The sequence below is a fragment of the Rhizophagus irregularis genome, chromosome 15 (genome assembly GCF_026210795.1).
Source record: "Rhizophagus irregularis chromosome 15, complete sequence".
Taxonomy (NCBI): Eukaryota; Fungi; Glomeromycota; class Glomeromycetes; order Glomerales; family Glomeraceae; genus Rhizophagus; species Rhizophagus irregularis.
In genome coordinates, this window is record NC_089443.1 from 3,287,609 (window position 1) to 3,300,944 (window position 13,336).

General features: G+C 32.3%; 2 protein-coding genes across 2 annotated transcripts; both read left to right on the plus strand.

Moving 5' to 3' along the window:
* Positions 1–1,814: 1,814 nt before the first annotated feature.
* On the plus strand, positions 1,815–2,101 carry OCT59_007444 (uncharacterized protein; the record flags this gene model as incomplete). The annotated part of the gene is made up of 2 exons (XM_066148736.1): positions 1,815–1,821; positions 1,896–2,101. 2 exons carry the CDS (start codon positions 1,815–1,817, stop codon positions 2,099–2,101), a joined length of 213 nt encoding a protein of 70 aa, XP_065998704.1.
* Positions 2,102–3,417: 1,316 nt separating this feature from the next.
* OCT59_007445 (uncharacterized protein) lies at positions 3,418–4,152 on the plus strand (the record flags this gene model as incomplete). The annotated part of the gene is made up of 2 exons (XM_066148742.1): positions 3,418–3,531; positions 3,742–4,152. The coding sequence occupies 2 exons, from the start codon at positions 3,418–3,420 to the stop codon at positions 4,150–4,152; spliced, it is 525 nt and encodes a 174-aa protein (XP_065998705.1).
* Positions 4,153–13,336: the final 9,184 nt, after the last annotated feature.

Below are 13,336 nucleotides of genomic sequence, written 5' to 3' on the forward strand. Positions count from 1 at the left end.
ATCATTAAAGTTATAATTTATTTATAATTATTCTTTAAAAATCTTATAAAATATCATTTATAATTATGGGTGTTAGTTTATAGTAATCTGATTGCTATAGCAATTCTAAACAACTTTAATTTATTTTCATTAAAAATTCATAACATTTTAATTTGCAAAAAGTTTTTTGATTTTATGCAATAAAATAATAATATATATTGTAAAATTTATATTTTATTTTTAATAGAACTAGTAATTTTGATATACAAAAAAAATCATGACAACAATAGGATAAAAAACAAAATCAAGATAAAGAACAAAATCCATAAAAAAAGTTGAAGAATTAAATGATAATAAAATCCATGATATTGAAAAGTAAAACTTGTAAAGTTAAAGAATGACAAAGTAAAAAAAATATAGTTAGTAAAAAATAATGAAAACAAGAACTTAAAAAATAAAAATAAAAAAAATATAAAAAAATACTTTACACAAAAAAAACCTATAATAAGGCTAAAGAATAAAACTCCGTCATAAAGTAAATTAAAAAATAAAATAAAAATAAGCTCTGTACACTGGTAAAAAAATGGTCTATCCTACACATATCCTACACATATCTTACATATATCAGGTACTCAAAATGTAGAAAATCATACACAAATAATACACATATCATACACATATCGGGTATTTATATATATAGTATACCTATCAGGTACCTGATATATGTATGATATATATATTAGTACCCGATATGTGTATGATATGTGTATTATTTATGTATGATTTTCTACATTTTGAGTACCCAATATGTGTAAGATATGTGTAGGATAAATCATTTTTTTACTAGTGGTAAGTAAAGTTAAAAGTAAAATGTATTATATAATGTTAAAAAAAGAATGGTATAGAAAGTCAGTAAAAATAAATTAAAAAACAAAAACAAAAAAAAAATGTATCTTAATTGTAAAAGAAAAATCCAAAAACCTAAAAAAAAAAAAAATAGCAAAAAAAAATGAAAAAATATATCAAAAAAAAAAATGAAAAAAAGAAAAATAAATATTGGATATACTGAAATAGCTGACATAATTGTAAATATTAGTTAACCAATCAAATTTATTATATAATAGGCCATTTAATAAAGATGTAATATGTAATTATTTTTAGAAGGTTGTAAGGTTGCAACTATTACAACATACATACAACACTTTTGTTGTAATTACAACACAATATTATAATTGTTATATAGTATTATAATTACTATTAGTATTGTAATTATTATATAGTATTGTAATTATTTCCAATTATACAAATATGTATTATAATATATTAATTATTTATTTTTATGATGATATTTGTTCTATAAAAACTTATTTTTGTAATTTTTATTTTTCAAAAAGAAAATTTTTGAACAATCGTAAGTGTTGTAATATTACAACACTTTAACTTTAAAAGTAGTAATAGGTTGCGACCCTTACTATTACAACACAAGGTAGTAATTATCAATTACATACTACATCTTTAGGCCATTATTTATTTATTATCTCTTAAACAGTAATGCAGGCAAATTTGCCTGCAATTTTATTTTAAAAAAAATCATCATTAGTAAAGTTTTTTAATTTTACTCGAAACGTCATATAATTTTGCAGGTATAATGATCAATATGATGATCATCAAATATATGGTTAGTTATGTGGCTAAACATTAAATTTTAACCAGAAATTGGCCTGCAAAACAGACAAAACAAACATCAGAATTTAAACCCTGAAATTTTAATATTTCGCATTTTTTCTCACACTTTCAACTTTTTATTTCTTTTTTTATTTTTATTATGGAATCTAATGAAGAGTGATATAAATATATTGTTGAACTTTTAAGAAACGTTTTACAACCAAATATTGATAATGAATGGAATAATATAGATAATAATAATATTGAAGAAATTGAAGAAATTGAAGAAAAAAATATTAGAGGCAGAAGAAGAGGTAGAGGTAGAGGTAAAGACAGAGGCAGAGGCACGGGTAGTAGTAGTGGTAGTAGTAGAGGAATAGACCATAACAATGAAGAAGAACAGATTATACAACTTCCAGTTCCACCTTTTTTTAATATTCTACATGCATCACTTTAAACCTTTACATGAATTTATGGTAAATTTACCCATGACTACCAATTTAATTTTCCAACATCCTATTCCATTTTTAGTCTCTTTTTTTCTTTAGAACAAATAAAAATAATTGTTAAAAATACCAATACATATGCTTACATAAAGAATGGAAGAGAAGGGCGTAAATGGAAAAAGTTAACAATAAGGGAATTTAGAATATGGTTAGCAATAGTAATATATGCTGGTATTTTAAATTATCCAGTATTCGAAATTATTGGAACAAGGATAGTAGATTTTCTGAACACAAAATTACAAATTTCATGTCACTACTCCAATTTGAACAGATAATTCAATTTAATTTTATGGTATTTTATTAAGGATAAATCTAATTGTAACAGCCTGTTACGCGTCTTATTTGTAACAACCCCAATTTTATCCAATTAAAATTTAAGATTAGGCGTAATGTAAACAAAAACAAAAGATCAGTCGTGTAACTAAGACAAAAGAATTTTTTAAAAAATTTCAAGAAACTGCTTATAACTTAAAATTTTGTCTATGAAACTGTCTTAAATACATTAAGTAAAAGTTTTCCAAATTAAATTTTGCATATAAAAATTTTATTTGTGAAACACATATTAAATTTATTATTAAAAAAAAATAAAAAAAGGATGTTACAAATAAGATATGTAACAGGCTGTTACAACTTACAAATACATTTTTTCTTTTATTAAATTCATTTTGCTAATTTAAAATTATGATTATTAATAACATTAGATTAAACGTTACATGCATATTTCAGATTATACAACCCCTCCCATGTTTTAGTATTCCAAATTAGATCCTTTAACAATTTATATTTGAACAGTTTCCAAATCAATTTGTATTCCATCATCAAATTTATTAGTTGATGAGATGATATCATGATAACAAGATTTTCTGGAAGGAGTGCTTATACTATAAGAATTAAAAATAAACCCATGCCAGAAGGCTATAAAATTCTTTTTTTCTGTGATACTGGATATACATACATTTTCATTTTTACATCCAAAATTCAAAATCAACCTGAAATTCAGTAAACACCAACTTTAAGTAAAATAGGAAGTGAAGTATATTATCTTGTTTCCTAATTACCAAAAAACAAATCATTCAATATTTACATAGATAACTATTTTTCTAGTGTTAAGCTTTTTAAATATTTATTACATGAAAAAAAAATTGGAGCATATGGGACTGTTCGTAAAAATAGTGCTAATTTTCCTCAAATTTTTAAAGTAAATGAAAAGTTGAACTGAAATACCCTTTCTGAAGTAGTTGTTGATGATGTATTGGCTATTTTATAAATGGATAATAGTCCAGTAACTATGCTTTCAACTATTCATCAAATTAATGGAGATGAAAATCGAATTGCAAAAGTGTGTCGTCGACCTCGAGAAACAAGTACTAATGCAATTAAAGTTTGAGCAATTTTTGAAAGTACAAGTAAAAAATCTTTACCTATTCCTGTTGTAATTGATGATTATAACCACTTCATGGATGGGGTGGATATTACAGATCAACTGTGAGAGTATTATGGTACTCAATTAGCAGTACAAAGAACTTGGATGCCATTGTTTTTTTGGCTCTTAGATAGTGCAATTATTAATTCATATTTAATACTGAAAAAGAGCAATGCAAATGTTTCTTATAAGGAGTTTAGAACAAAATTAGTGTGGGATTTAATTAAAGCAGAACTGGAAGAAGAAGAACAACATATACATACACGAAGTCAAGTTGATGAATTAACAAATCAATTTAAATTTATTCAAATTGATTCTTTCAAAAAGCAACAATATGTTACAGTAAGTTTTGAACTTTCATTAGTTAGATTATCACCTGATGGTCATTTGCCCAAATGGAGAGAAACAAGAAGTAGTTGTATATGGGGCAAATATTTAGCAAAAAAAAATCAAGAGAAAACATCAAAAAATCTATCTCAATCACAATTATATTGTGTTAAATGTAATTTAGTTTTATGTTGCAATAAGAAAAGAAGTTGTTTTAAGGATTATCATACTCAAAAAGAAAATGACAATTAATAAATTTTTTTATATTTTAAAATCAGCTTAAACTCATTTGCACTTTTTTTATTAATTTTTCAAAAATTATTCATTTTTTAGAGTCCTATGTAAGATCAAAATCCTACTTTTAAATTGCAAAAGCTCAAATAATAAATGTTATTCTTTCTGACTAATTTTACATATTGTATTATGATATCATATAGCTATAATAGGACCCCAGACATCACATATATAACTCACATTTAAGTTTTAGCAAATTCAATCAAAATTAGGTTAAACTCATAATTTTAGATAGAGCAAATTGATTGAAAATTAATTAATAGTCATAATTATGAGTTTTAGCATATTGTATTGATTTTACAAAGTCATATTTTATATTTGAGCAAATTGGTACTTTTTTTTAAATTTAACTTATCCTTTTTTTTAACTTTATAAATAATATTTTTAAAAATATTAGTTTTGGAGTCCGGGTTATATTTTGGCCAAAATTAAGTATAATTCCGACCAATATTAAGTATAATGCATGCCAAAAACCGTCCGTTTAGTTTCGCAACATTTTATTTTTTAATAATTATTTATTTAATTTATTATTTTTATTAATTATTATTTTATCTATAATCTACATATTTTAATTATAAAAATTGGCAGTTTAATTTATATTAATCATTTATTTTTTTATTGATAATAAAAGAAAAAATTATTAACTCATATTTTGAGTTTTAGCAAATTAGTATAGATTTGAAATATGATAATTTGATTTTTAGCAAATTAGGTTTATTTTAGCAGGAGCAAAAAGTACTTAAATTTATACAGATCAGTTATGAGTTATATATGTGATGTCTGGAGTCCTGTTACAATTAAATCCTGATGAATGCGTTGAAATTAATTGCAAAAAGTTTTAAGATCACAGTTGTTATTAAAAATGCTAACTTTTTAACTAATAATTAATTTTAATTTTCAAACATATCTGATATAATCAAAAAATAATAATTATCATCATATAATATGTCATTTAAACTATTAGGGAAAAAAAAAATTTGTTATAATAGCTTTATTTTTTAAAAAATTAAATGAGAACTGAATTTTCGTTAAAATTGCAGGCAAATTTGCCTGCAACTGCTTACCGTTTAAGGAATAAATTATTATATTTTTAATATAAGTTTTTTTAAATATTTTATTAATAAAATTAGTATTACAAATTTATAAAATGAGTTATCAAATTAATCCAGATTTAAATCAAATATAATTTAATAATCTTTTCAAATCAATATGATAAGTTAAATCATAAATTAATTATCCCTTAAACGGTAATACAGACAAATTTGCCTGCAATTTTTTAAAATAAATTACAGTTAACTCTCTTTATAGTCATACATTTGGGACAGTCCATATTTGGTGATTATGAGCAAACAGTCTTATGACTTTATCTTTTATTATATATTTAAACGAAAAGTACAATAAACAAATCGAACAATATTACAAACAAGAAATATAAAATAAACATAAAAAATAAAAAGAACTAGCTTCACGATTCATACAAGTAAAGAAATCTAAACAAAATAAAATTAAGCGAAGAAACTAAACTATTACAGAAACGCATACCCCAACTTTACCCGAAGGCCAGTGTAAGTCAACTATCCAGAATGCCCTAAGATCCAGTCCGATACCAAAAAGAAATCCTAAGTAGAGGCTGAACTGTTAAGTGGCGCTAAAAATCCAAGTGCGAGATTCAAGATCTACCACGGATTATAGAAGAGGAGACCCAAGAAACCCAGGAATCCAAGGAAATTATCGCCAAAGAAGGTGTCAAAGAAACAGGAGAAGTTTTATGGGAAGAATGAGAAATAACAGACAGTCCGAAAGTGGACAATTTCATCTTTTTAGTGATGCCTTGAGCTGATTCCCAATGATGAAAGAAAATGGAACGGCACAACCAGATTTGAACATAAAGGTCAAATTGAAAGTCGTGTAAAGGTGATTCTAAAATAGACCATATGGTAAATGGTGAAAAATAATTCCCAAGAAATCCTGTAAGGAATATTGGTATAAGTTCACGAGCGAGTCGTAGGCAGGAGGATGAAGGAGGGTCGCAATCCCAACAGTCAATAGCCGCGAAATCAGCAGCAAAGGAATCCGGTAAAGGCTTTAAAGATGCCGTGGAAATGAATTTATCAAGATAACCAGTCCGAAGAGCCAGTAGAAGTTTTTTAAAAGTAATAAAAGGGCTGAATTCGGGTAAAATATAAGGGCAAGTCCACAAGTGGTCTAAAGTTTCAGGAAAGGAATTGCACTGAGGACAAAGCCAACCCAGATCATAGAGATGAGGCTTTCATCTCTGAAGAGTCGTGAGCGTTGGAAGCATATCTAATAATAGCTTGATACGGAAAGCACAAAATTCGGAACGACCATTCTGATGAGAAATGAATCATGTTTTGTTATTAAGACAAAATTTAGTACAAGCCCAGTCGGTATCAGAAATAGAAAAATTAGGATGGAATCTTGGTAATATAGCAAGAGCTAAAAGACTCTTAGCGTCAAAGATATCACTGATAAATTTCCGGATATTCATATCCACAGGTAAAGAATTAAATTGTAAAATGCAAGGAGCCAAAAGTTCAGACAACAATCGAGAAGAAAGATACGAGTCTGTATGAGCAGCTTTGGCTAAGGTATCCACATGATTATTCAAAGGGTCATTAGCATGAGCAGGAATTTTGGTCAAAGTAACAACCAGATTTTTCTGTAAGATAATACTTCGCACAGAGGACCATAAAAGGTGGTTGGATTCTTTAAGCATCTTAGGAACAAAAGGAGTATCCATGTACGAGGACCATAAGGAGATTAAGTGTGCACAATCAGTGGCGACAGTAATCCTGGAATTCCGAGGGAGGGAGTCCAGTCCATGTAATAAAGCAAAAACTTCTGATCGTAAAGTAGAAGGAAAAATAGAAGAAATGGTATTATAATGAGATTCAAGAATAAAGTCATCAGAATTTATAGCAGTCCATGCGTAAACCATCGAAGGTATCGAATGACTAGAAGGAGGAAGGAAGAAACCATCAATATACAATGTAGACACTGTAGAAGGAAGTTGGATATCAGAAATCCTAAGCACTTGAGTGTTCATAAGAACAGGTCGAACTGGAGCAAAAAGATGAAACAGTAAATATTTGGTGATTATAAAAAGATGTGACTATATAAAAAATTTCTTATATTAGTATATCATAATTCCGGCCAAAAATTAACATAATTTTGGCCAAAATTATACTTAAAACTTTATTGTATCATAACTCCTCCAATATTAATCGTAGAGAGATGATCTTACCGCCATTCGATTCGTCTTGATGAGATGGTTCTAATGGTATAAAATACATCGAAATCCAATCACTAGATTAATTTCCGAAATTAAAAAAATATTAATGGTTTTTGTGTAATAACTCTGCCAATATTGATCCTAGAGAGACGATCTTACTACCATTCAATTCGTCTTGATGCGACAAATCTAATGGTATAAAATACATCGAAATCCAATCACTAGATCAATTTTTCTGAAATTAAAAAATATTAAATAGTTTTTAAGTAGTAACTCCGTCAATATTGATCACAGAGAGATGAACTTACCACCATTCGATTGGTCTTGATGAGGCGATTCCAACAAGCTATTAATCGTCTTTTTACAATCACTAGGTACCGAGATATTTAGCAAAATGTTAAATGGCGCAGTAAACGTAAATCAAGGAATATAATAATGCCGATGCTTAACATTTTGTTGAATAACCTATCAGCCAGTGATCATAAAAGGATAAAACAAAACTCTCTCCCGTTCTGCTCACTTGACAATATTTACGAAAAAATAAAAAATTTTTTCGGAGTTTTTTATTACTTTTTCTTTATAATTTCTTTATTTTAGATAACTACTACGACACTTTACAAATGGGTAAAGATAACAAAAAGAAAAATAACCAGTCTAACAAAGATACTACATCTAAACGTCCTGCCTCTAGCTCTCCAACTGGCAACGTTTCTGGTCAAGGTTCCTCTATGTCTGGCCCTTCGAACACTCCACCTTCGACCACCTCTACTAATAAACGTACTGACAGCCGTCCGAAGACTACGAGAAACCTCTGTCCCCATTGCAATTGCCGATAAACCTTCTCACGCCTCCTGGCCCCGTCGAGACAACTTCCGCCGTATACCTTCTCAACCCTGATACCTCCTCTCGACGCTTCTCAGCACGCACCTGCTAACAACAACGATAAAGGCAAAAGCCCTGAAATTACTCACCCGCAGTCTCTTTCCAACCGAACGTGCTGCTACCTCCGGACGCCCCAAGCTGCAGTACAATCTCAACCTACACTTTTCTACGCGCCGGCCGCTCCTAATGATGTCGATGGCTTTTGGAATCACCTTCGCTTCGAACCGCGACGCGTGCGACGCGGTTGATCGACAACTTTCCTTGTTCTCCTTCTTATGGTAGGTCGTGCCACGTGTAGGTGGATCCGAACGATTTGAAGAGGATCGTCGTCGCTTCCGAAAAAAAGATGATGTGACGCAGCCACAGCTTCCTGATGGATTCTTTGTTTGGCTTGCATTTTCCAAATGCTAACGAGCCCCCAGGCTATTAAAGCAGATGAACGCGCGCGTCTTTCTACCAGGTGGTTAGTTCCTGCAAACATCCCGCTTTTATAACTGACGCTCTTTGCGTGGTACCTTTTCCCGTTACGGCACATTATTGTTCGCTGCCATACCCGTTTATCTAAACTTTATCGTACTGCATACATTACCTTTGAATCTACTGGTGCTTTACAGAACCTCGACTCTACCGGGCGTCCTTTGTGGAGGACATTGTTTGCGAATTTGCCCCGCTTCTTTCTCTCCTGACCAACGTGCTGAAAGACGCGCTTATGTTGCTTTACTTGCCGGTCTTCCACGTAGTACTATAGCGGCCGATCTTGCTGAAATTGCCAATGAAATTTCCGCTAAATCTATCAATGTTCCCTTCTCTATGAATTCCTACAATCCCAAACCTTACGCCTATTGCCATTTTGCCTCGAAACGGCTATGGAAAATGCTAAATCTATTTCACGTGCCTCAAGAAAGTTGGCCTTACCTGGCATTCTCCGGATGAAGTCACTTCTCTTTGTCATCGATGTGGTCGCCCTAATTGTAACCCTGATCGATGTGGTTCTTCATCTAGACCTAATCGCCCTCCTCGCCCTTGGCAATCTAATGATAAATTACGTGCTTTATATAACAAGCATCTACCTCCTTCTCATCCTGCTAAACGACATAACCGTTTTGCCCGCCCTGATTACAATAATGATGGACAAAGCCGTACCAATGCTTCTCGCCATCGTTCTAAATCCAGAACTAATAACCGACAACAATCTCGTTCTCGTTCTCAACGCCGACCATGGAATCGCGATAATCTCAATAATAATAATAACGATCAACGTCGTCGCATTCCCTGATGAAAAGGAACTTGATCACTACGCTGATGGCATGGATGTTACATACCCTGCTCCTCCTACTGTGCTTACTGATTGGAAATCTATTGGTGCTGCTCTTGAAAAAGTAGTTGAAGAATTAGCCCTTCTTACCACACAATTTGCTACCATAAACAGCCGCATCACTAATTTGGAATCTGCTATGGCTGCTCGTGCTCCTATTCCTGGCCCTTTTGTCACTAAACCTCCTTCCTACATCCCTTCCTCTATGCAAGGATGGGATGATACAGTGAATCGAAATGATAATAATATCCTCGTTGATGTTAATTCTCCTCCTTTGCAATCAACAAGTGGTTTTTCGCCGATTCCTCATTTTGCTCCCATTCCACCTTCCAACGTCGCTCCTTCCTCCCCTATTGATATGGAACAGCGTCTCTCCTCTCTTTCTGATACTGTTGCCTCTTTGGCTGGCTCGATTAAAGAAGGAATCCAACAAACAACCTCATCTTAGCTCGGCAACAAGGCCAAGCTAATCAATAATTGTTCTCTTTTTCCCACTTCTTTATTACCGATTTATCAGTGTGTAATAATGATGGACAACAATAAACATAATTTTTCCCCTCACCCCTCTCCCCTTATTAAATTTGGTCAATTAAATGTTAATGGTTTATGTTCCCCGGTTCGACAACAACATTTGCTTAATTTTTTTCTCCACTCCTCTTTTGGTGCTTTATCTATTAATGATACGCGTCTTTCCCCTTCAAATGCTAAATTTATTTTCAAAAATGAACACTCCCAACATCACTTTAAGTCCTATTGGGCTTGTTCATCTTCTTCTTCTCGCCCTCATGATGGTGTTGGCATTTTGTTACGTAATCCCCTTCATAAACATGTTCAAACGATTGATCCTTGGAACGGTCGACTTCTTAAATTAGACTTGTTCTTTCATCAAACTAAAATTTCTATTATTTCTGTATATTATCCACCTTCTGGTTCTGTTCATCAATCTATTTGCAATGATCTTATTGCCAAACTTCTTTCTTGGCTCGATTATGCCCGAGCCAATAATTATTTTGTAGTTATTCTTGGCGACTTCAATGTTGATGCAATCGCTCATTCTAATTATTCACCTAATCATTTTAAGCTTCTTCGCTTGCTTTCTTCTCGGTTTTTTACCGATCATCAAGCTCATTCCTCTACAAATGGTCCTTGATCCCACTTTCTTTCATGATAATGGATCTTCTAGACTGGATTATATTTGGTCTTCACCTGGTTTTCCTGCCTGCCTCTTTTTCGCAAGTGGTTACTTGCCCGGATCTCCTTGATCGTCCTTTTACAGATCACAAAGTTCTTTCAACTGTTTTTGATTTCAGTTCTTGCCTGGCTATTTTGGCTAAATCTCGTCTTAAACAAAAAAAAGAAATGCGTACTATTTTCTCTTACGCTTCCACTTCAGTTGAACAATGGAATAATTTTACCTCTGAAGTAGATGATTCTCTTGGAGTTTATTTAGATAGACAATATCGCCCTAATTTTGATTTCTCCTCTCTTTCTCTTGATCGTATGTGGCATGCATTGAAAGCTGCCATAATTAGTGCTGCTATTGAAACTTTACCCTTTCAAAAAGTCTCCAACACACACCGACATTCGTACTCTCCTGAATTAGCTAAACTTATCGCTATTAACAAGTTTTTAGATCGATTTTTATATCGCCTTACTACTCGTCGTTCTACTCGGCCTACTCAGATTGCGCAAATGACTGCCGCTTTGCCCTCCCATCTTGAAAATCTTGCATCCTTACTTCCTGATTACTCAGTTCCTACTTATTCTACAACCCCTGCATCTGTATTTAAATCGTTTTTACGATCACAGAAGACTTTAGTTTCTGCCTTTTTATCTACTAAATTCGCCCAACATCTTACGGACTCAGTGGAATATTATACTGCACTACGTGACGAACACTTTTCGAACTCGCTCGGCACCTTTATCGATTCTGCCTTATCAGTAGAAAAACGTTCAATTGTTCTTGACCGTGTTCTGGTCGTTTTGGACTCAACTCCTACTTTATTAACGGATCCTTCGGATATTAAACATGCGGCTGTTTCTCATTTTCAATCAATTGTTTCTCCTCCGTTGGTCCACTATTCTTCCATCACTTCATTTTCCGCCCGATGGCAACAAGCTTACACTCCTTTTACAAATGTGTCTGCTTCATTATATGATCCTGTTTTGGCGCCCATTTCCCTACAAGAATGGTCTGCTGTGATTTCCTCCATGCCAAATAACAAAGCTTCCGGCCCTTCAAAAATTTCTTATGAGATGATTAAACATCTGTCCGGTGAAGCCTTGGATTTCTCTCTTTTACTGGCCAATACCTGTCTTTCTCGCGGTGATATTCCTGCTGACTGGCGTGAAGCTGTGGTTTATCCTATTCCTAAACCTCACGAATTTGATGCTCAACTCAAGAACACTCGACCTATTACTCTTCTGGAAACAGTTCGAAAATGTGTAGTTAAGGTCGTCACGAATCGTCTTTCCAACATCCTTGCATATAATAAAATTCTTCAAGGTGGTAATTTTGCTGGTTTACCTGGTGGCTCTACTGATGTCCCTATCAAAATGCTGGATGCGATTATTCATCAACATAAACATGACTCTACTGATGATCAGGAACTATGGATCGTTTCTCAAGATATCTCTAAAGCTTTTGATTCTATGGATTTAAATATGCTTAAATTAGCTTTAAATAGGTTACACATCCCTGCACTTTTAGTGCGATTTATTTTAAATCTTTTTACACGACGAAATAATAAGATAATTACTTGTCATGGCGATACAGCTGCTTATAGAGTACGTGTTGGTATCGATCAAGGAGAAATCATTTCCCCTCTTCTTTGGGTTATTTATTTGGATCCCTTACTCACTGTTTTGAATCAAGAAGCACGAGATCCTTTTATTTTAAAATCTTCAGCTCTTCTAAATTATTCTCCACTTGAATTTGAACAACATTCCTTACCAATTTCACATTTAACGTTTATGGATGATTCTACACTTATTGCCTCTTCAAAGTCCGGAATAGAAGATCGTCTTTCTATTACTGCTGAATTTTATACTTTAAATAATGTTCAAGCCAATTCAGCAAAATATGTTCTTCTTTCATCCTCTTCGCCTTCTTCGGAGATTACTTTTGAACTTTCACCTTCCCTTTTAATTTCCGATATATCTCTTTCCCTTTCTTCTTTACCTCTTAAAACTTCATTTCGTTTTTTAGGAGTTTGGTTTTCTTTGTCCGCCTCTTCTGATTTTGTTCTGAAACAAGCGCGCTCCATGGTTAAAGATATGGCTGCTCTCTTGGGACCGAAGAAATTATTAGCACAACATGTGGCCTATCTCTATAATGCTGTCCTTCTTCCGCGATTGGAATTTCGTCTTCAAACTACCCTTTTCTCTGAAAGTACTATTCAATCAATAGTCAAGCCTATGTTTTCAGTACTTCGAAGAAAAGCTGGTCTTGCTGCGACTACCCCGTTGGCCTTATTATTTCTCAAACTTCCATTTTCGCTTCAGAATGCTTTTTATCGATTCCTTTCTTCCCATATCGCATCTTGGCAAAAAATTTTCACTCATCCTGATTTTACAGATTTTGCCCTTTATGCTATTTCCTATCTTCAAGGATACTTGGGTGCTGAAAGTTGCCCGACTACTATTAACCTAGAACCATGGTCGCATATTGTTTCTTTACGAACGCATACCTT